Source organism: Microcaecilia unicolor, chromosome 11 (assembly GCF_901765095.1).
Source record: "Microcaecilia unicolor chromosome 11, aMicUni1.1, whole genome shotgun sequence".
In the NCBI taxonomy this organism is placed as follows: domain Eukaryota; kingdom Metazoa; phylum Chordata; class Amphibia; order Gymnophiona; family Siphonopidae; genus Microcaecilia; species Microcaecilia unicolor.
This window is the reverse complement of record NC_044041.1, coordinates 120,673,671-120,698,202: the sequence shown is the minus strand read 5'-3', so window position 1 is coordinate 120,698,202 and position 24,532 is coordinate 120,673,671. Positions and strand designations below refer to the sequence as shown.

Below are 24,532 nucleotides of genomic sequence, written 5' to 3'. Positions count from 1 at the left end.
CCTTTATGTTTATCCCAAGCATTTTTGAATTCTGTTACCGTTTTCATCTCCATCACCTCCCGGGGGAGGGCATTCCTAGTAGTATCCACCACTCTCTCCGTGAAAAAATACTTCCTGACATTTTTCTTGAGTCTGCCCCCCTTCAATCTCATTTCATGTCCTCTAGTTTTACCGCCTTCCCATCTCCGGAAAAGGTTCATTTGCGGAGTAATACCTTTCAAATATTTGAACGTCTGTATCATATCACCCCTGTTTCTCCTTTCCTCCAGGGTATACATGTGCAGATCAGCAAGTCTCTCCTCATAAGTACATAAGTAATGCCACACTGGGAAAAGACCAAGGGTCCATCGAGCCCAGCATCCTGTCCACAACAGCAGCCAATCCCGGGCAAGGGCACCTGGTAAGCTTCCCAAACATACAAACATTCTATACATGTTATTCCTGGAATTGTGGATTTTTCCCGTCCATTTAGTAGTGGTTTATGGACTTGGCCCTTAGGAAACCGTCTAACCCCTTTTTAAACTTTGCCTAGCTAACCACCTTCACCATGTTCTCCGGCAACGAATTCCAGAGTTTAATTTTGTGTTGGGTGAAGAAAGATTTTCTCTGATTTGTTTTAAATTTACTACAGTGTAGTTTCATCGCATGCCCCCTGGTCCTAGTATTTTTGGAAAGCGTGAACAGATGCTTCACGTCCACCTGTTCCACTCCACTCATTATTTTATATACCTCTATCATGTCTCCCCTCAGCCGTCTCTTCTCCAAGCTGAAAAGCCCTAGCCTCCTTAGTCTTTCTTCATAGGGAAGTTGTACCATCCCCGCTATCATTTTAGTCGCCCTTCACTGCACCTTTTCCAATTCTACTATATCTTTCTTGAGATGCGGCGACCAAAATTGAACACAATACTCAAGGTGCGGTCGCACCATGGAACGATACAACGGCATTATAACATCCTCACACCTGTTTTCCATACCTTTCTTAATAATACCCAACATTCTATTCGCTTTCCTAGCCGCAGCAGCACACTGAGCAGAAGGTTTCAGTGTATTATCGACGATGACACCCAGATCCCTTTCTTGGTCTGTACCTCCTAATGTGGAACCTTGCATCACGTAGCTATAATTTGGGTTCTTTATCCCACATGCATCACCTTGCACTTGCTCACATTAAACGTCATCTGCCATTTAGCCGCCCAGTCTCCCAGTCTCGTAAGGTCCTTCTGTAATTTTTCACAATCCTGTCGCGAGGTAATGACTTTGAATAACTTTGTGTCATCAGCAAATTTAATTACTTCGCTAGTTACTCAAATCTCTAAATCATTTATAAATATATTAAAAAGCAGCAGTCCTAGCACAGACCCCTGAGGAACCCCACTAACTACCCTTCTCCATTGTGAATACTGCCCATTTAACCCCACTCTCTGTTTCCTATCCTTCAACCAGTTTTTAATCCACATAAGGACATTTCCTCCTATCCCATGACCCTCCAATTTCCTCTGTAGCCTTTCATGAGGTACCTTGTCATACGCCTTTTGAAAATCCAGATACAAAATATCAACCAGCTCCCCTTTGTCCACATATTTGTTTACTCCTTCAAAGAATTGAAGTAAATTGGTCAGGCAAGATTTCCCCACACAAAAGCTGTGCTAACTTGGTCTCAGTAATCTATGTCCTTGGATGTGCTCAGTAATTTTGTTTTTGATAATAGCCTCTACCATTTTCCCCGGCACCGACGTCAGACTCACCGGTATATAATTTCCCGGATCTCCCCTGGAACCTTTTTTAAAAATCAGCGTTACATTGGCCACCCTCCAATCTTACAGTACCACGCTCGATTTTAAGGACAAATTGCATATTACTAACAGTAGCTCCGCAAGCTCATTTTTCAGTTCTATCAGTTCTCTAGGATGAATACCATCTGGTCCAAGAGATTTGCTACTCTTCAGTTTGCTGAACTGCCCCATTACGTCCTCCAGGTTTACCGTGAAGTCAGTAAGTTTCTCCGACTCGTCCGCTTGAAATACCATTTCCGACACCGGTATCCCAGCCAAATCTTCCTCAGTGAAGACCGAAGCAAAGAATTCATTCAATCTCTCTTCTACGTCTTTATCTTCCTTGATCGCCCCTTTTACCCCTCGATCATCCAACGGCCCAACCGATTCTTTTGCCGGCTTCCTGCTTTTAATATACCAAAAAAAATTTTGCTATGTTTTTTTTGCCTCTAATGCTATATTTTTTTCGTAATCCCTCTTGGCCTTCTTTATCTGCGCCTTGCATTTGCTTTGACACACCTTATGCTGTTTCTTGTTATTTTCAGACGGTTCCTTCTTCCATTTTCTGAAGGCGTTTCTTTTAGCCCTAATAGATAGCTTCCTTCACCTCACTATTCAACCACGCCAGCTGTCTTTGGACTTCCGTCTTTCTTTTCTAATTCGCGGAATATGTTTGGCCTGGGCCTCCAGGAAGGTATTTTTTAACAGCGTCCATGCCTGTTGTACAGTTTTTACCCTCTCAGTTGCCCCCCTAAGTTTTTTTTTAAACCGTTCTTCTTATTTTATCAAAGTCTCCTTTTTTAAAGTTAAACGCTAACGTATTTGACTTCCTGTGTATAGTTACTTCAAGGTTGACATGAAAACTGATCATATTCATGTTCCTCGCCAGATCATGCGCTCCACCAGTTTTGTGAAGAGGGACCACATCCGCTGTTCTCCAATCCCATGGAACCTGATACTCAAGGTAGGGTCGCATCATGGAGCAATACAGACGAATCATAGTAGTTTCGGACTTATTCATCATCCCTTTCCTAATAATTCCTAGCATCATGTTTGCTTTTCTGGCCATCACCACACACTGGGCAGAAGATTTCAGAATATTATCTACAACCAGTGTTTTTTTTGTGCTGGTATGTGCCGGTGCAGCGTACCAGCACCTTTTTTTTTTTTACCTCCTGTTTCCTCTCGCTGCCCCCGTTTCTTCTCGTTGCCTGCTTGAGAGTCTGAGCCTGCGATCATCACTCAGTACAAGCAAAGTCTGGCACCAGCACACTCAGCCTTCCAGCCTATCCATTCCTGGAGGCCCTGTTGGTACCGCCCTCTGACGCATAAGTGTCAGAGAGAGCAGAACAGGGCCTTCCAAAGCACATGGCATTGGGCACAAAGGCTCCTCAGCACTGATGCTGGACCTTGTACTGGCTGATTACTGCCAGAAGCCTGGACTCTCAACCAGGCAGGCAGTGGGAGGAGGAAGGGAGGGGAAGGCAGAGGAGAGAGGAGAATCACTGGACATGGATAGAAGGGGAGGACTGGGAGCAGAGGAGAATCGCTGGACATGGATGGAAGAGAAGACAGGGGAGAGAGGAGAATTGCTGGACATTGATTAGAGGGGAGGACAAGGGCAGAGGAGAATCGCTGTACATGGATGGGAGGGGAGGACAAGGGGCAGAGGAGAATCGCTGGACATGGATGTCAAGGGAGGAGAGGGTGGAGAGGAGAATCAGTGAGCATGGATGGGAGGGGAGAATAGCGGGCAGAGGAGAATTGCTGGATATGAATGGGAATGTAGGGCAGGGGAAAGAGGAGAATTGCTGGACATGGATGGATGGAGGGGAGGGCAGGGAAGAGAAAAGAATGCACATGAATGGAGATGAAGGAAAGGGAAGAGTGGAGAAAAACTGCACATGGATAGAGAAAATAGGCAAAAGCTGGATCCACTGTATACCTCCTCCAATCAAGTCCATGGAGGACCCAGATTTTACTTATGGATGCAGGGCAAGAAATGAAGAAGAAAGGAGGAAAGTAAAGAAGTAAATGGACAGGAAGCCCTGGAAACGGAGTTAAGAAAACAGAGAGCAGCAGAGTCAGAGACTGAAACCAACATGATCAGAAAAACAAAATCACCAGATAGCAAAGATAGAAAAAATCATTTTATTCTAATTTTAGTGTTTGGAATATGTCCAATTTGAGAATTTACATCTGCTGTCTTATTTTGCACTGCATAGGAGGAAACATAGTTCTTTCTTTTTTCCTAGTATTGTGCAGTATGCAGAGTCTAGCGTCTTAGGATTTCAGGTTAATTTTTGAAGAATTTGAAGAGGGGCTATCTCTGTTCTGCATGTTTGACTGCAAGGCCAATTATCTGAATAGGGATCTGTTTGTTAGGTTCTGAGATTTTGATAACATATTGTGTTTCAGGTCTGGCCAGACTGTTCTAATTCCTGGTCTGTGTGCTAATTTGGTTTTTGACATTTTGGGTATACTGGAGCTGTAACAGCTTACAGAAATTATTTATAATGAAAAAAAAATCACAATATTTTTCTTCTCCTATTCTGGTGTAATATTTTCAATGAAGCCTGTTTATATACGCCATTGCTGGTAAAAGGGGTGTGGCTGCTGTGGGTGTGGCTACTGTAGGGGCAGAGCCATAATGACCTTGCCCTTAAAGATACCCATAATGAGTATCAGTAACTTTTTTCCTACAAAAAAAGCACTTACGACACCTAGATCTTTTTCTTGGATGCTGACTCCTAAGGTGGACCCTAGCATCAGGTAACTATGGTTTAGATTGGTCTTCCCAATGTGCATTACTTTGCATTTGTCCACACTAAATTTTATCTGCCATTTGGATTCCCAGTCTTCCAATTTCCTAAGGTCTTTCTGCAATTTTTCACAGTCCACATGTATTTTAACAACTTTGAATAGTTTTGTGTCATCTGCAAATTTAATCACCTCACTTGCCAATTTCCAGATTATTTATAAATATGTTAAATAGCACCAGTTCCGGTACAGATCCCTGCAGCACTCCACTATTCACCTTCCTCCATTGAGAAAAATGGCAATTTAACCCTACCCTCTGTTTTCTGTCCAATAACCAATTCCTAATCCATAACAGAACATTGCTTCCTATGCCATGACTTTTTAATTTTCTTGGGAGTCTCTCATTAGGATCTTTGTCAAAAGCTTTCTGAAAATCTAGATACACTACATCAACCGGCTCACCTTTATCAACATGTTTATTCATGTCTTCAAAGAAAAGAAGACAATTGGTGAGACAAGACTTCCCTTGGCTGAAACCATGCTGACTCTGTCCCATTAAACTATGTTTATGTGTTCTTTAATTTTATTCTTTACAAGAGTTTCCACTATTTAACCTGCATTGACATTAGGCTTACTGGTCTGTGCATAAGTACATAAGTAATGCCATACTGGGACAGACCGAAGGTTCATCAAGCCCAGCATCCTGTTTACAACAGTGGCCAATCCAGGTTACAAATATCTAGCAAGATCCCAAAACAGTACAATACATTTTATGCTGCTTATCCTAGAAATAAGCAGTGGATTTTCCCCATCCATTTTAATAATGGCTTATGGACTTTTCTTTTAGGAAGCTATCCAAACCTTTTTAAACCCCACTAAGCTAACTGCTTTTACTACATTCTCTGACAACGAAAGAAGAAATATTTTCTCTGATTCATTTTAAATTTACTACTTTGTAGCTGCATTGCATGCCTCCTAGTCCTAGTATTTTTGGAAAGAGTAAACAAGCGATTCACTTCTACCCATTCCACTCCACTCATTATTTTATAGACCTCTATCATATCTCCCCTCAGCCATCTTTTCTCCAAGCTGAATAGCCTTAGCTGCTTTAGTCTTTCCTCATAGGGAAGTTGCCCCTTCCCCTTTATCATTTTTGTTGCCCTGCTCTGTACCTTTTCTAATTCCACTATATCTTTTTTGAGATACGGTGACCAAAATTGCGCACAATATTTGAGGTGTGGTCGCACCATGGAGCAATACAAAGGCATTATAATGTCCTCATTTTTGTTTTCCATTCCTTTTCTAATTATACCTAACATTCTATTTGCTTTCTTAACCGCCACCGCACACTGAGCAGAGGGTTTCAACAGAGGACACCTAGCTCCCTTTCCTGGTCGGAGACTCCTAATGTGGAACCTTGCATTATGTAGCTAAAGTTCGGGTTCCTCTTTCCCACATGCATCACTTTGCACTTGCTCCTATTAAACGTCATCTGCCATTTGGATGCCCAGTCTCGTAGTCTCGTAATTTTTCACATTCCTCCTGTGATTTAACAACTTTGAATAACTTTGTGTTGTCAGCAAATTTAATTACCTCACTAAGTATTTCCATCTCTAGATCATTTATAAATATGTTAAAAAGCACCAGTCCCATCACTGGTTAAAAGATAGAAAACAGAGAGTAGATTTAAATGGTCAATATTCTCAATGGAGAAGAGTAGATTGTGGGGTTATCTACTCTTCTCCATTGAGAATATTGACCATTTAACCATACTCTCTGTTTTCTATCTTTTAACCAGTTTTTAATCCACAATAGAACACTACCTCCTATCCCATGACTCTCCAATTTTCTCTGGAGTCTTTTTTGAGGTACTTTGTCAAATGCCTTTTGAAAATCCAGATACACAATATCGACTGTCTCACCTTTATCCACATATTTGTTCACCCCTTCAAAGAAATGTAATAGACTGGTGAGGCAAGATTTCCCTTCACTAAATCCACATTGGCTTTGTCTCATTAATCCATGCTTTTGAATATGCTTTGTAATTTTGTTCTTTATAATAGTCTCTACCATTTTGACTGGCACTGACGTCAGGCTCACTGGTCTGTAATTTCCATTTTAAAAATTGGCGTTACATTGGCCACCCTCCAATCTTCTGGTACCATGCTTGATTTTAAAGATAAATCACATATTACTAACAACATTTCTGCAAGTTCATTTTTCAATTCTATCAGTACTCCGGTCCGGGTGATTTGCTACTCTTCAATTTGTCAAATTGCGCCATTACATCTTCCAGGTTTACAGAGAATTAATTCAGTTTCTCTGACTCATCAGCTTTGAATACCATTTCTGGCACTGGTATCTCTCCGAAATCTTCCTTGGTGAAGACCGAAGCAAAGAATTCATTTAATCTCTCTGCTATGGCTTTGTCTTCCTTGAATGCCCCTTTTACCCCTCAGTCATCTAGCGGTCCAACTGATTCTTTTGCCAGCTTCTTGCTTTTAATATACCTCAAAAATTTTTTACTATGTGTTTTTGCCTCCAATGCAATCTTTTTTTCAAAGTCCCCCTTTGCCTTCCTTATCAGTGCTTTGCATTTGACTGTAATTTCCTGGATCACCCCTGGAACAACTTTTAAAAAATCAGCATTACATTGGCCACCCTCCAATCTTCAGGTACTATGGATGATTTTAAAGACAGGCTATAAGTTGCTAACAGCAGATCAGCAATTTCATGTTTTGAGTTCTTTCAGTACCATTGGATGGATGCCATCCAGTCCAGGTGATTTATCGCTCTTTAATTTGTCGATTTGGCTCAGTACGTCTTCCAGGTTCACTGAGATTTCTTCCAGTTCCTCTGCATCATCACTGTTGAAAACCATTTCCGGTACCGGTATATCTCTAACATCTTCTTCCATAAAGTCCAAAGCAAACAATTCATTTAGTCTCTCCGCTATGGCCTTTTCCTCCCTGAGTGCCCCTTTTGCTCCTTTAGCTCAGGCTATACAGGTTACTCAAAACAATGCATCAGTGTGGCACATCAGTGGGGCTCTGATAAAGATCCACTCTTCAGCTCTTCATGCTGCTGTCACACTTTGTGTGTGTGATCCCTGCATATGGCTATGAGGAAGATTTACACTTGAGTTATCCATTCTTTATGTGTATTGGTGCAATATCTGCAGGGAACTTTGAAGTAGATCCACTCTTGAGTTATTTGTGTGTTAGGTTTATCAGTGAAGTGTCTGCAGGGACTCTGATGAAGATAAATTTTTAGATCCCCGTGCTTATTCATGTTTTATGTATTTGATGCCTGCATAGGGCTATTTTTTTTTATTTATTTTAAAAATGTATATCCCACCTATCCTTAAGCAGCTTACATAACAAAAACATACATAATAATTCAAAACAGGATGAGCTTTGAGAGTAATTGAAATAGGGAACTCTCCCTGAAAGCATTTAAAGAAAAAACCAGGAAAAATAAGCAATGAGTGGGGCTCATGTTACCCGCCTTCTCTGCAGAGATCTGAGGATGCCCCTCTTTCCCCTCCACAGTGCTTCCTGAACACCATGGGACAGAGAATGAGTGACAGAGGCATTTACTGTATAGGCAGAGACCTTTAAAGGATTCTATCCACCAACAGTAGTTGGAAAGGTTGGAAAAGTTAGGAGTGCATCAGTCTTGACCACGCCAGCAGAGGGAGGAACACAGCTGCGGCTACCAAGTCAGTTACCAAGTACTTTTGGTAAGAGGGGAATAAGAAGCTTGGACCATAGCCTACCCCTCACTCCCCCACCCCAAAATGTAAAGCAAGGGATCATATGACGAGGATGGCAGTGGCTGTTAAATAATGCCAATGAGCAGAGCTTTACTGGGAGGGGTTCAAGAAGAAAGTCTGCCTCTGTGGAGGGGGGAGCATGGCTAGGATTAGACCTTTAATAAGAAAGCCCCAAGCATCAATCTGTGAATGACAAAGGCTAGGCAAACACTGCAACAAATGCAAAATGCAGGTAAACCTCACCACTGTTGTCCAAATTTGGACAAAATGCTACTAGGGCCCAGGGGGGGCTTTTGGCAGCTTCATTCGCCCCTAAATTGTGAACAGGGGAGTGGAGAGAAGGAAGTTAATATGATGAGCTATTAGAAGATGACAAGAGAGAGACAGAGACAGAGGCAGAGACTGACTTGCTATAAGTAATCTCCATAAAAATATAACTGCTACCACACACACATAAACGCAGCACAGGCAGCAGCAAGAAGTATCTAAAGATAACTCCTGAGTAGTAGCAGCAGCTCCTCAGTCCTTCCAGTTCTCCCAGAATATTGATTCTGACAGAAATGAATTGCAAAGTGAATTAAACACAGGACTCTTCACCCGGATGCACCAGAGCAGAGAAGCAGAATCTGGAGAACCACAAGGTAACAAAGGGCAACTCTAGTCCCTGAGAGAGAGAGAGAGCGCGAGAGAGAGCGCGTGAGCACAGGCAAGAAACTCATCTGACAGACAGCAGCGAGAGAGATGCAAGAGTGGGTTTGTTACAGAGAGCACAGGGGTCACATCTCAGAAACAGACACACACATAGAGATGAATGAGGGGAAATCTGATAGCAAACAAAACAGAGGACATACTAGGAGACAGATACAGCAAGGAGAGAGAAGCTGGCGACTGGCATTTACAAGTGAGCAGCGGTTTTATCTGAGAGACATCAACAACCTGCCTCTCTCTCTCCCTCCTCCTTACCAGTCTTTGGATTTATACACATTTTAAAAGCTCACAAAGCAGGCATGCCAAGTCCAATGCATTAGGCATGTGACACACACATTTAAGTTCCTTTTTCAGCTCACACACCTAAATGCGTTTTTCCACACACATTTGCTCTGCTCCCTGCCTCTGAGGTCTGCTATATCTCTTCTTCTCTGCTTTCAATTCTTTACCTCCTGAACCCTGGCACTCTCAATCTCCAACGCCTACTGCCCCTTCCACCCCGGTGCACCACAAGCCTCGCCATATGGTTGGCAGTGTTGAAGACACTCCTTCCAGACAGCGTAGGCCTTCTTTCTTCTGCCATAGCCTGCCTCCTCTGACACTACTTCCTGTTTCTGGTGGGCACAAATTGGTTCTAAACAAAGATAAAACAGTGGCATGTTGGTTCACTGGTGGTCTTTCCACACCTATTATTCTTTTGAATCTCTTTGGGACTTGTATTTGCTATTTGGGAATTATCCTTGATTCTGGTCTTACTTTTTCTACCCAAATTTCTAACCTGTGCAAAACTAGTTTCTATATACTCCGTCAATTGTGTTCAATTCGCAGATATTTTGATCAAGACACATTTCACTCTCTTGTGCTGTCTTTATTGATAACTAGGCTCGATTACTGTAACATTGTCTATTTAGGATTCTCTCACTCAAATCTGAAGAAGTTTCAATCAATACAAAACATGGCTGTTAAACTCATATGCCACTCACAAAAGTTTGATCATTTTTCTCCCATGTTTCAAAAACTCCATTGGCTTTCAATTGAAAAACACATTTCATTCAAACTCTCATGCTCGTTTTAAGGCTCATTGATTTGGTCTCCCTGACTGCTCTCACAATTCCCTGTTCCCCGGCATGCCTTCTCCGTTCGATATACGACCATCGTCTTGTCCTTCCTCATCCTAAAGTAGCTCACCTTGAATCCACCTGCCATCACACATTTTTTTCAACCCCTGCCCAGTGGAACTTCCTTCTATTGCTGATACAGTCTGAACTTTCCTTTAAGAACTTTAAAAAAGCTTTGAAAACCTGTTTTTTTAAATAGACTTTCAATTAATCACATAAAGGGTTGTCATATTGCACTGTTAAAATCCTCCCCTCTCCACAGTTCTTGCTCTAAGTACTGTCTCTCTCCCCTTCCTTTATGTCCTCTATTTACCCTTCACCTTTGATTGACTGTGCTATTGCTGATGATACTATCTATCCTATCAAATACAGTGCACTCCATTTAAGTGCACGTTGGATAAGCGCATGCTCTGTTTAACTGCATGCTGTACTTTGGTCCCGTTTTTGGCACCATCAATTTCTATGGGGACAAACTTCGGTTTAGTGCACCACTGATAAGTGCAAGATTCGCTTATATGCACGGTTTAAGACCGCTCCTCTGCAGGAAAGACTCCGCATAAGCGCGTGCACAGAATATGGAAGCCGATTGGCGCATGACAACCAACGAGATTTCAAATTTACCGCCCCTTTAACTGCCACCCGACCTTCAAGAAGCACCTCAAGACCTTCGTTTTTGGTAGAGCATGCGCTCCAAACCCACCTGGTGTCTCTTCCTTCTGAATTACAACTGTTGTAGCGACATACTGATCACAGCTACTCTTTCCCCTTTTCTCACCTTGCTCTTTCCCTTTCTCTCTTACAATATTGATTACTTGTTTGCAGAATTGTTGTATGTTTTTGTAGACTGTTGTATGCCACTTTGAGCCTGCCCATGGGTGGGAATATTGTGGGATATAAATGCTATAAATAAATAAGTGAAAGAATGTTGTTAGAGTGTACACTGGCGTCGGCGTTGCGGCGGAACTGTAAGACTTTAACACTGGCTGAACGAATAGAAGTTCTTAAAAAATTAGAAAACAAACAAAGTCAAGCATCTATTGCTAAAGAATATGGTGTCAATCCCAGTCAAATTTCACGTGTCTTGAAGCAGAAAGACCAGCTTCTGGAAGACTGGCAAAACAATACAAATCCACAATGGAAACGAAAACGGGCGAGAAAAGCTGAGGCGGTAGAAGATGCTCTTCTTCGGTGGTTTTCTTGAGTCAGGAGCAGACAGTTTCTTGTCAGTGGTCCACTGCTTATGGAGAAAGCTAACCAGCTACCTGAAAGTCTTGGACTAACTGAATTCAAAGCCACTGTTGGATGGTTGGAAAGATGGAAGGAGAGGAACAACATAAAATTCAAGAAACATCATGGTGAAAAACAAGACGCTGATGACTTTGCTGCTGAAAATTGAGTTGTTTCAGTTCTTCCTACCATCTTGAACGAGTTTGCACCTCGTGACATTTTCAATGCTGACAAAAATGGTCTCTACTGGCGAGTGATTCCTGATGGAACACTTGCATTCAAACATGCCAAAACTACTGGAGGTAAAACGTTGAAGGACCGACTGACAATCCTCCTTTGCTGCAATATGGATGGGAGTGAGAAATTGGAACCCCTCGTCACTGGAAAGAGCAAACAACCCCGTTGCTTCAAGAAAGTTAAGCGACTTCCTGTGTCATACGAGGCTAATGCAAGTTCATGGATGACTGGGGAAATTTGGAAGCAGTGGCTAAAGAAGGTAGACAAATGCGGGCACAAAAGCGTCAGATTTTGTTGCTTAGCCCTAGAACGCATGACGTTAAAAATATACATATTAACGTCATGGGGGCCTTTTAGGCCCCCATGCACATAATGTAGAAAAACACACTTAAATAACTTTCACAAGTTTATTTCAAAATTGCTCAATAAAATATGAATAGTGGACAACATTTTAATTATAATTTTTCACAGAAAACACCAAAAAATCTTTTTTTTTCCCAAATTTCACGCAAAGACATGAAAACACACAAAAATGCATAGAAATCTATAGCAAACTAGCTGCAGCTACATTTTTATTCTAACTTTCTTTTCTATTATATTAGTCTTCCAAACAATTCTGACATGTTATTTTTTCAGAAGAGTGTTCTTTGCAAACAGTTTCCTTACAAGTGGAACAATATCGCTCAGTTTTCTTCTCTATGTTTCTTGGACACATGAAACAACGCTTTCGTTTTCTTTCTCCTGGCTCTGGAGTAATCTGAAACTGTACGCCACACCGTTTCATTGCTTCTTTAGTTTTCTTTGGCAAGCATTTCAAGTCGCTTCGCTCTATCATGTGAGGTATTACAAGTTCATGACAAAGGTCCTTCAAGAATAAGCGTCTCCTGTCCTTCCTCTGTGCATGAAATTCAGGATGAGTTTCTGTATAAATAATGAATGAATTTAGGGCTGCTACATCAAGCATATTTGAAAATAGTACTACAGGCCATCGTTTTGTTTGCCTCTTACACGAATATTCTCCCACCATCTCATCCATTTTATCTACACCTCCTTTTGTTGCATTGTAATGCAGGATGATTTCTGGTTTCAATTTTTGGTTATTGCTGTCAACACTGCAATCGTGATGCATGGTACTGAGTAAAATTACAGATTTCTCCTTCTTTGCCTTGTAAGATACCAAAGTCGCTTTGTTATTGAATCCAAAGACACTCTCATAAAGTGCTCGCTGACGATTGTGTTTGAGTGCTGCTGGAATTTCTCGTCTGTTTTGCTTTATAGTACCAACAAGTGTAATAGCTTTTGCAAGCAGAAAATTGCCTAGTTCAACATTGGTGAAATAATTGTCCATGGTGATGTTTCTACCTGAATTGAATATTGGAACAGCAAGAGTTTTGACTATTTCAGACCCCAGATCCTTCTGTACTGGTGCACCAACCTCTTTGCCACAGTAGATTACGCCATTTATGCCATAATAATTTGCAGAATCACACATCCAGAAGATTTTTATACCGTACTTGGCTGGCTTGCTGGGCATGTATTGTATGAATTTGCAGCATCCTCTGAACGGTACAAGTTGCTCATCTACAGTAACATTAGTACTAGGATTGTAAAGTTTTGTGCAATTTTTGATAAATATGTTCCAGATATAACTGATAGGGGCTAATTTGTCTGTTTCAAACCTCGCTGCACGAGTTCGCTTATCATCAAAGCGAATGATCCTTCTAATTTCCTCATATCTGCCCACTGACATTGTCGCCTTATAGTGTGGATCAGAAAGTGGGTCCAGAAATAATTCTCGTATTGGGACATCATACGATTTTTGACTCCCTGCCAGCAGGAAAAGTCCAATATATGCATAAAGTTCCTCTTTTGAGATATTTTTCCAGGACTTATTTTTTGCTGAAGCGATACGTCTTCCTTCTAGGTTTGAACATAATAGGACCTCTTCTGCAATATTGTCAGAAAAATAAGTACAGAATACATCTTTAGGGGTAAAGTAACTGGGACTTCCCACAGCTCCTTGAGCCTGTCTCACAATATTGTGTATTGGAGTACGTCCGACTAATGTAGGATTACTGTTCCAAAAAACATTCGTTTTGGATGTTCTACTTATCACTTCTTGAGGATCCACTAGATTCACTTCTTCATCATCAGAAGAATCACTGGATGAGGATGTTTGATTAGCTGGTGGCAGATATTCTTCATCAGACAAAGATAGTTCACTTTCATCATCGCTTTGAAACATAATCGCTTCAATCTCTTGGTCAGTCAGACACTTGGAGGAAGACTGTGCCATTGCTGACTAGATGTTAGAAAATGAAACAGATTTCCTCTCAACAGCTTATCTTATCACAGGTCCTTCAGCAATTAGCTCACAGTGTATACTGTCCTCAGTGTTCAGAGGACCTGAGGTGATGTCATGGCCTTATCACTCCCTCCAAAAATCACATGACATCCTCACATGTTATTATCCACACCCTGGCCCCTCAACCAGCATTACTGAGTACAAATAAAGTAACTTGAGACACAAACACTTCTGAGAACATGATAAAAACAGCGGGGGCCTAAAAGGCCCCCAATTCGTACAGATGTAGTTTTCACCAAACAAGCATTGTTACACCATAATGCCTATGAAAAAAAATTATATGAACAACTGGATATTATCAACAATGACATACTTGAGTAATACCTTGAGTTTCAAAATTCTAACTAAAGTAATTTTGCAGATAATAGCAAAAATGTAAGCATGGGGGCCTAAAAGGCCCCCAATATGCGTTCTAGGGTTAGTGATATTTGTGCTGCACACAGGGATGATGTCAGGCTGTCTAACATCAAGGTGGTCTTCCTGCCACCAAACACTACCTCTCTGATCCAATCTATGGATCAGGGCATAATAGCCAATTTCAAACAACCTTAACGGGCTGTTGTGCTACGTTGTCTGATGAGCGTTATGGATGACCAGACTGGCAAGGATAAACGTGTTGTTGAACTGGCTCATAATCTATCACTGTTGGATTCCCTACATATGCAGAAAGAAGCCTGAAATCATGTTACACAGGCAACCATTGTGAACTGCTACAAGCAGGCAAGCTTTGTTAAGGATGTGGAGAGGGACGAAACAGATACAGCTGTTGCAAACGCATCAGATGAACAGGTTATTGACATCCCAGCCAGTGTTACTGAAGAGGAGTTTCATCGCTATGTAGCTGTTGATTACGATCTACGGACAGCTGACGACAGCACTGATGTCCAGATATGCGCCTACACGCAGGCAACAACGGCTGATGATGAAACAGAGGATGAAATGAGCAGCAAGGCACATGCTGATGAAATTCAACAACCTCCTCCTGTCACTTTTGCAAGAGCGCTGGAGAGTTTGAACACCGTGCGGGCTTATCTGGAGGCCACTGGATGTCAGTGCTATGACAGTTTTTACCGTCTGGCAGACGTAGTCTGTGGAACTCACAGACCCAATAGTGTATAGAGGACTATAACTGATTACTTCAAGTAAGCCTAATGTCAGTTAACTGAGACTGTATACTGTATGTATAATAATAAACAGTACTGTACATACGTTTATCAGATGTCAAGCTTCTTTGGGTCACAACAGTTAAGTGCACGCTCTGGTTAACGCATGCATTCTTTGGTCCCAGACCCTTGCATTTAAGTGGATTGCACTGTATTGTAATTCTTTTCTGAATTTTTCTGTTTTTAGCCTGTATCTGAGAATTAGCTTGTGAGGTATGGTAAATGCAAATAAACTAAACTATGTAATAATTCTGCCACCTTTTCTTAGTACTTAAGGATCTTCTCCCTCTGCATTAATATTACCCCCATTAGCACACCAGTAAAAGTGTTGGATGAACAGGCAAGAGGCACCATTTGGTTTGCTTGAAGTCCTATCCTCCTTACCCTTCACCAACCTACCCCAATTTCAGCTTTTCTTTAATACATTGTTTTCAATGCTTGAATGGATATCTGAGCAAGACCCTCATGGAGCTTGAAGCATCGTCGTTCTAGAGTTCAGGACAGGAGGCCTAGTGTTAGACAAGCCAAGAACCTGAATCAAGCAGAAATAACAGAGAAGAAGACCGTTTCAGACATCCTCTAGACGACAACCATTGGCACTAGGGACTGGCCGGTATCTAGTCATTAGGGGTTGCTGAGGAACAGAAAGTTGTTTGCAGCAACCTAAAGGCCAACCACCTCACTTGTTAATGGTCTGCCTGCTTCCAGAGTCCTTGCTGCCAACAGTTTCTGCTTCAGACTAATCTGTTATAGGCTGGTTGATACCAAGTTCCAAGGTGCTGGTCTGGTTCAGCTCCAGCCTTAGCTCTAGCCTTGTGACCTGATTTATGGCACCTACTGTTCAGTTCATTTTCAGGCCCTGCTCATGCTTTGTGACCAGTGGTCTCCACTTTGCAAATTTATTTGCTATATTTTATGTAGATTAGTTCGAAGTATACAGCCCTCTCTTACTCCAGTTCTGTTTCAGTTTATACTTGCAAGTTAAAGATTTAGACTTCTGCCCACCATGTGTATCTACTGATTCTTACCATCTCTTCATGCCTGGGACTTAGCCCCTTTCCAGTAAGTACAGGTAGTAACGCAATAGTTTTTCAACAAACCTTATCCATTCCCAGTGTTCCCAATATATACAACTCAGAAGATCTACCCCCATACAACTGACTGAATCCTTTAGAGGGGTAGATTGTGATGCCGGCTGCGGATAATCAGGCTTGAACCAATAAGGAGCTCAGTTGCAAGCAACACATGTCTGATCTCCCTGCCACTGATGGAGTGCTTTAATGGCAAACCAACATAAATCTCTAGGTTTATGAAATAGTGCCCCTGGCATTTCATGATGTATGTCAGGATTTTTTTCAATGACAGCATCAAGGTAGGATGTGCGCTAAACCAGCGGATTGGAGAAACATTAAGGTGGGCCTCCATGTTACTTCAGTGTAACAGCAGCATCCTACTGTACAACTGAGAGGTTTTTCACCAACTCTTGTCCCAGATCATTATGCCTGTATCAATCATTATAGTTAGTCCTCCAGTGCTTGAAACAGAACTCTTGACCAGTTGTCAGCTATGGCTCTCATTTCCACCAGCTAGTCCTAAAAACAGCATAAAACAAACTTAGTCAATGAAACCAGTTCCAGAGGGGACTGGGAGAGGAATCAAAGAGAGATGGTCATAATAGTATCCTTCAAAGATACAGGGAGAGTACACAGTCTTAATATGCAAATGCTAGATGGCTGAAAAATAAGGAAGAATTAGAATATAGAGTATTGGGTATACATAATTAGCATTTGCATACAGATATTTCAAAGTATGTTTTTTGTTTGTATTTGCAACTTGCTAAGTAGCTGGCAAGGATAATTTGCAATATTTCAACTCTGTCTGCTCTTTACTTAAAGACATTTGGGCTACTTTTGCTTTTATTGGAACCTCTCTATCAGGATGCCCCAACTTTCCTGTTTTGATAGTATTCTTCAAAGATATTTCACTTTCAACCATTAACTCCCTAGTGACTATCGGGTTTCCCCCCATGTTCTATTTTAAAAGCTGCCCTGTTTCTTTTTTAAACAATAGTGTCTGCAGCCGTATTCTATCCTGTTAAGTTGGAGGCTGTCCTTTCAGAATAGGCTCCCCCTTTTCTGAAATGTTGCCCAGTTCCTAACAAATCTAAAGCCCTCATTCCTGCACCATCATCTCATTAAGGCACTGAATTGGCAGAGCTCTGCATGTCTCTGAGGCTCCTGCTCATGGAATATGAAGCATTTCTTAGAATTCTACCCCGGAGGTTCTGGATTTCAATTTTCTACCTACAAATCTAAATTTGGCTAACAGAAGCTCCTTTCCACACTTTCCTATGATATCGGTATCCACATGTACCATGACAACCGGCTCCTACACAACATTGTATAAAATCCTATTTAAGTGACTTATATATGAAATTCACCACCTTCATACTAGGTAAGAAAGTTACCAAATAATCCGCATGTCTACCAGCTACCCAGCTATCTGCATTCCTAATAATCAAATTGCCAGTTTTAATGGCCATTATAACTCCTCTAACTATACTTCCCTACAAGTACCTCTCTGCCTGCCTGAGCTGCTCCAGGTCTGTCACTCTAGCCTCCAGAGATCAGATTCATTCTCTGATAGCCAGGAGCTCTTTGCATCAACTGCACACATACAACTGCTCACCAACTAGTACTTGATGCAAAACACTGGATAGTCTACATTTTACTACTGGACTGCTGCCTGCTTTCTAATATCATTGAATTGTTAGTTATTTAAAGTTGCTAAGGGAGTAGTAGATGTTTAACCTAATATAAATTCCTTCAAAATTATTTATGTATTAGGTCAGTGTTTTCTTTCTTTAAAACCCAAAGCAACTTGTGAAAAAATTCCTTTTTTTATTGTTTTAATGGGGGTAGTCTATAAATCAAAGAATATGCCTGGGCTGGATAAGAGTTAGGGAGGCCATTAAGTATACAGGCTTGTCTACCCAGTTTGTCTCTTGGTTCTTTAGATTAATGTGTAATCTTTTGGACATCAAGCTATGTGTTTCTAAGGTATATTATCTGCAGACTAGTAGGCAGAAAGAGGGTTAACCAGATACTTGAGCAATACCTTGTTTCCTTATTATCACCAGGATGATTGGGTTACTCTACTACTGTATACCAAATCTGCATGAAACAATGCCAAACACTCCTCCACCCACCAAACCTGTTCTATGCAAACTATGGGCCTCACCCATCATCCATCTTGCATATAATAAATGTAAACCGCTATGATTATACCACAGAAAGGTGATCTATCAAATCCCATTACCGATTACCTTAAGACTATTTGGTCCAGTAGCCACAGAGATCACACAAATATGGCATCAGCTCCAGGACAAATTGGAAAAGCAGGTGGAAGTTGTAAAGTTGATCTATAAAGCCCAAGTAAGAGGCAGAAGACAGATGATGGGCCATAAGGAAGGGCATAATCAAACGGGGTGCCCAGGTTTTCCTGAGGATGTCCCTGCAGGACGTCCTGTCGAAGGGGTGGGGAAACCCGTATTAGTGAAACAAGATGGGCGGCCTCTTTCTTTTCGATAATACGGTCAGGGACGCCCAAATTGCAAAATTTAGGTCCCTGGTTTTCGGCGATAATGGAAACCCAGGACGCCCATCTCAGAAACAACCAAATGCAAGCCCTTTGGTCATGGGAGGAGCCAGCATTCGTAGTGCACTGGTCCCACTGACATGCCAGGACACCAACCGGGGCACTGCAGTGGACTTCACAAATTGCTCTCAGGTGCATAGCTCCCTTACCTTGTGTGCTGAGCCCCCCCAAAACCCACTACCCACAACTGTACAACACTACCATAGCCCTAAGGGGTGAAGGGGGGCACCTAGATGTGGGTACAGTGGGTTTCTGGTGGGTTTTGAAGGGCTCACATTTACCACCACAAGTGTAACAGGTAGGGGGGATAGGCCTGGGTCCGCCTGCCTGGTGCACTGCACCCACTAAAACTGCTCCAGGGAGCTGAGTAGGACATTTGAAGCTGGCATAGAGGCTGGCAAAAAATATTTTAAAAGGTTTTTTAGGGTGGGAGGGGGTTAGTGACCACTGGGGGAGTAAGGGGAGGTCATTCCCGATTCCCTCCGGTGGTCATCTGGTCAGTTCGGGCATCTTTTTGAGGCTTGGTCGCAAGAAAAAACGGACCAAGTAAAGTCGGCCAAGTGCTCATCAGGGACGCCCTTCTTTTTTCTATTATCGGCCGAGGACACCCAAAAACACGCCCCAGTCCCGCCTTCGTTATGCTTCCGACATGCCTCTGGGAACTTTGGTCATCCCCGCAACGGAAAGCAGTTGAGGGTGCCCAAAATCGGCTTTCGATTATGCCGATTTGGGCGACCCTGAAAGAAGGACGTCTATCTCCTGATTTATGTCAAAAGATGGGTGCCCTTCTCTTTCTAAAATGAGCCCAATATTGTTGTTAGTAGCAGAAAATGTGAAGGCCATTCACCCGTGCTGCAGTCTCAACCACCAGTCCATGGGACCATACATGGCTTAGAGATTCCCCATCTCTGTGGATACACAGTGCTCCTCATGTTCTTCTTGAAACTATTCACCAATAATCATTTTACAAACCACATTCAAGTACCTTGTCTTCTACCAGAAGCATGAGGACATTATAATGAAAGCTGTTCTGGACTCCAGAAGTGGGAATAAACAAGTATCTGGTGGACTGGGTAGGATACAAGATCCTCTCCACGGACAAGATCCTCTCCACCAGGATCTGAAGACAAAGGCCTCACCATTCCTCACAGAGCAAAGGATCAGAGATTTTCCCTCACACCCCTTGCATGTGGATCTGGTTAAGGGAGCCTGAGACCAGCAATGATTTGATGTGGAGGGACTTCATAAATTCCTGGAACAGGACCTTTGACTAATAAAGTCTCCTAGGGTCCCCTAGACTTTATCCCAACCAACAGCCCGGTGCCCAAGACTATAGAGCCTTTGCGCCTTGGACGTCACCCCTGATCATCTAACTGTGAGTATTTACCTACCTCCAAACTGACACCAAAATGAATACAGTCAAACTTTTCCTAGCAATCCACTCTCTATCATTGATCCACCTAACACTATCCATCCCACTCGCACCAATCAATATCATACCCATTCTACAAATCCACCAAAAGCTGAATATTAACTCCACACCTCACCAAATTGACAACCACCAAAACGAAGGAAGAATACCCACATACGAACAAAACCAACAAAACGTCAAGAAAGGTCATAATAAGCAAACAAAGGAAAGACAACTAAAATAAATCCACACATCACCAATTATAGAAGCCCCATACCAAAAGATTCAAGTGGGCTATATTAATGCCAGATCCGTAGTTAACAAAACAACAACTGACTGGATCAAGGCCAAAAACCTTGATCTAATTTTCATTAACGAAACCTGGATCCACGACCAAAAGGATCCCATAATTCTTAACATATGCCCGCCAGGATACAAAATCACTCACTGGACCAGAAAGGATAAAAGAGGTGGAGGCATAGGCCTAATCTACCGCTCCCACTTCATCACTGAAACCATAGCCGAGTCCATAACACCCCAACTCGAAATCGCCTCAATTAGAATCCACATCAAATCCCTGCTTGACCATCTGAACTGTGTCTTGTTTTACAGACCGCCAGGTAACTGGAACGAATGCCAGTCAAGCTTCATGGATTTCATCTCAAACACTTGTGTAACTAGCTCTAATATACTAGTTTTAGGAGACATCAGCCATCACCTGAAGACCCAAACGCTACCAACGCACGCAAATGCAAGGAATTCCTCCACTCATGGGATCTTAAATGGCCACACATACAGGCAACCCACGTTAAAGGACACGCACTTGACCTTTTCTCACACAAACTGTCACTGACCAGAACCTGATAATAACAGATATTAAATGGACAGAAACACCTTGGACCGACCACTACAAACTAAAGCTAGCCCTAAAATGGCGGAAAAAGTGTTCATATTGCACCCAAGAACAACCTACACTACAAGAGGCCAAATAGACCCAAATACATTCTGGCAACATATATATAATAATGACTGGACAGCACAGACGGATGCCATAAACTTCCTTTCTCAATGGGATGAAAGATGTAGAAACATTTTAGGCGACCTGGCACCCTTATGAACAGACACAATCCAGTACCATGGTTCAATGATGAACTGAAAAAACTAAAAACACAAACCGGAAAGTTCGAACAAGCAAGGAAAAAAATAAAAGATGATCACACACTCAATGCTTGGAAGCAAATACATAGAAAATATAAATACGCAATAAGACAAGCCAAAAGGTCATACTACAAAACCAAAATAGGACCAGATCACAAAGACACAAAAAAACTAAACCAACTTGTACACAAACTACTGGACACCACCCCAGTCACCACAACCAACTCAGACATCCCATCAGCAGATGATCCAGCCAAATATTTCAATGAAACAAATTGTAAAATTACGAAACAGCCTTCCTCAAAACACTGCTGATATCGAAAATTTCATCAATGGCTTAGACCCAACCTTAGGAGAATTCCCAGCGGATCGTATCTGGTCAAAATTCGCTCCCCTCACTACCGAAACAATGGCTCAGGCGATTAACTGGGCCGTAGGCATTCACTGCAAACTGGACACCTGCCCCAGTCCCCTTTTAAAATCCGCCCTGCTCACTTCCTAACAGATATCACATCCCACATAAACTTCATGCTCCAACAAGGCCTCTTCCCAAAGGAGAACGGCAACATTCTACTCACCCCCTTACCAAAAGATACCAAAAAGAAAACAAACGACATCACCAAATCGCTATCCAACCAAGGATTCAACCCATACATCTATGCAGATGATGTCACTATATACATCCCGTTCAAACATGATCTAACTGAAATCACAAAGGAAATCCAACACAGTCTTCAAATAATGAACTCATGGGCAGATGCATTCCAATTAAAACTAAACGCAGAAAAGACAAGTGGAAGCGTATTTTCAAAGCACTTAGACTTATAAAGTTCCATAGTAACCTATGTAACTTTGTAAGTCTATGTGCTTTGAAAATGAGCCTCAATGTCTCATCCTATCTTCACAATATAACTCAAATAAACACAACACCATAAACACTCCAGACTACACTCTTCCGGTCTCTGACAGTCTGAAAATTCTGGGAGTTACAATCAACCGCAATCTCACACTTGAAAACCACGCGAAAAATACAGCAAAGAAAATGTTCCATGCAATGTGGAAACTTAAAAGGATCAAACTTTACTTCCCAAGGGAAATATTCCGCAGCCTGGTACAATCAATGGTGCTAAACCACCTAGACTATTGTAATGCCATCTATGCCGGATGCAAAGAACAAATCATTAAGAAGCTTCAAACCGCTCAAAACACAGCAGCCAGATTCATATTTGGGAAAGCAAAATACGAAAGCGCCAAACCCCTAAGAGAAAAACTACATTGGCTTCCATTGAAAGAACGAATCGCATTCAAAGTCTGCACCCTGGTCCACAAAATTATACACGGGGAAGCCCCGGCCTACATGTCAGACCTTATAGACCTACCTACTAGGAACGCAAAAAGATCAGCACGCACATTCCTCAACCTCCACTACCCCAACTGTAAAGAGCTCAAATACAAGTCCACATACGCCACCAGCTTCTCCTACATTTGTACGCAACTATGGAACGCATTACCAAAGGCCATAAAAACAACGCAAGATCTGGCTAGCTTCCGAAGGCTACTAAAAACTGACCTATTCAAGAAGGCATATAACAACCATTATAATTACTAAACAATAAGACTGATCAGGAACGAGACAGAACCGATCTATAATCTACTACTACTACTACTAACTAGCATTTCTAAAGCGCTACTAGGGTTACGCAGCGCTGTACAATTTAAACATAGAAGGACAGTCCCTGCTCAAAGAGCTTACAATCTAAAAGACAAGAGAACAATCTAAAGAAAAGTGAACAATCTAGAGGACGAGTGAACAGATAATCTGATAGGGTGGATAGATTGGAGGACGAGTGAGCAGTTAATCTGATAGGGTGGATAGATTGGGCCATTTCATATTTCTAGAGCGGTTAGGCGCCGAAGGCAGCATTGAAAAGGTGAGTTTTAAGCAGAGATTTGAAGATGGGTAGGGAGGGGGCATGGCGTATGGGTAAAGGAAGATTGTTCCAGGCATAGGGTGAGGCAAGGCAGAATGAGCGGAGCCTGGAGTTGGCAGTAGTGGAGAAGGGTACTGAGAGAAGGGCTTTGTCCTGTGAGCGGAGGTTGCGGGCGGGAACATAGGGGGAGATGAGGGTGGAGAGGTAGTGAGGAGCCGCAGACTGAGTGCATTTGTAGGTAAGGAGGAGGAGCTTGAATTGTATGCGATATCTGATCGGAAGCCAATGAAGTGATTTGAGGAGAGGGGTGATATGAGTATATTGGTTTTGGCGGAATATAAGACGTGCAGCAGCATGCTGAACGGATTGAAGGGGGGATAGGTGGCCGAGTGGGAGGCCGGTGAGGAGTAAGTTGCAGTAATCAAGGCGAGAGGTAATGAGAGCGTGGACGAGAGTTCTGGTGGTATGTTCAGAGAGGAAAGGGCGAATTTTGCTGATGTTGAAGAGGAAGAAGCGACAGCTCTTGGCAGTCTGTTGGAAATGCGCAGAGAAGGAGAGGGAGGAGTCGAAGATGACTCCGAGGTTGCGGGCAGATGGGACGGGGAGGATGAGGGTGTTATCAACAGAGATAGAGAGTGGAGGAAGAGGAGAGGTGGGTTTAGGAGGAAAGACGAGGAGCTCGGTCTTGGACATGTTCAGCTTCAGATGGCGGTTGGACATCCATGCCGCAATGTCGGATAAACAGGCCGATACCTTGGTGATACCGCGGTGATGTCAGGTGATGTCACCTGACTGGCTAGCCTCACTGCTTTTAATGTACAAACGTTCCACTTCTACCCTAATGTCGAAAATGATCTTTCTATAAATGATGACCCAACATATGTTACAATCTAATCTATGACTTAAGAATCTATTTGCAATACCTTAATGTATTCCTCTATCATGTATGTATGCACTTGAATGAAATACCATTTGTAATTCTACTGACCGGAAATGGCAATCGCCACTACAGCAAATGTAAGCCACATCGAGCCTGCAAATTGGTGGGGAAATGTGGGATACAAATGCTACAAATAAATAAACAAATAAATAAAATTACCGCCCAGTAGCATCTATCCCACTAGCAGTCAAGTTGATGGAAAGTATGGTAACCAAACAACTGTCCGACTACATACACAAATTCTCAATACTACATGAATCACAATCAGGATTCCAACCCCGCCACAGCACCGAAACAGTGCTAACCACCC

The 24,532-nt window shown here is 42.3% G+C and overlaps 1 protein-coding gene across 24 annotated transcripts in view; it reads right to left on the bottom strand.

Moving 5' to 3' along the window:
• The window catches only part of NRXN2 (neurexin 2), a 1,346,335-nt gene that overhangs the window by 1,130,391 nt on the left and 191,412 nt on the right, over positions 1-24,532 (bottom strand). Inside the window, exon 5 of one of the 24 annotated variants that reach the window (XM_030218496.1) lies at positions 16,556-16,578. The exons of the other annotated variants lie outside the window; for them this stretch is intronic. Within the exon in view, the coding sequence (XP_030074356.1) occupies positions 16,556-16,578 (23 nt within the window). The remainder of the gene's footprint in view (positions 1-16,555; positions 16,579-24,532) is intronic. 24 annotated transcript variants of the gene reach the window in all.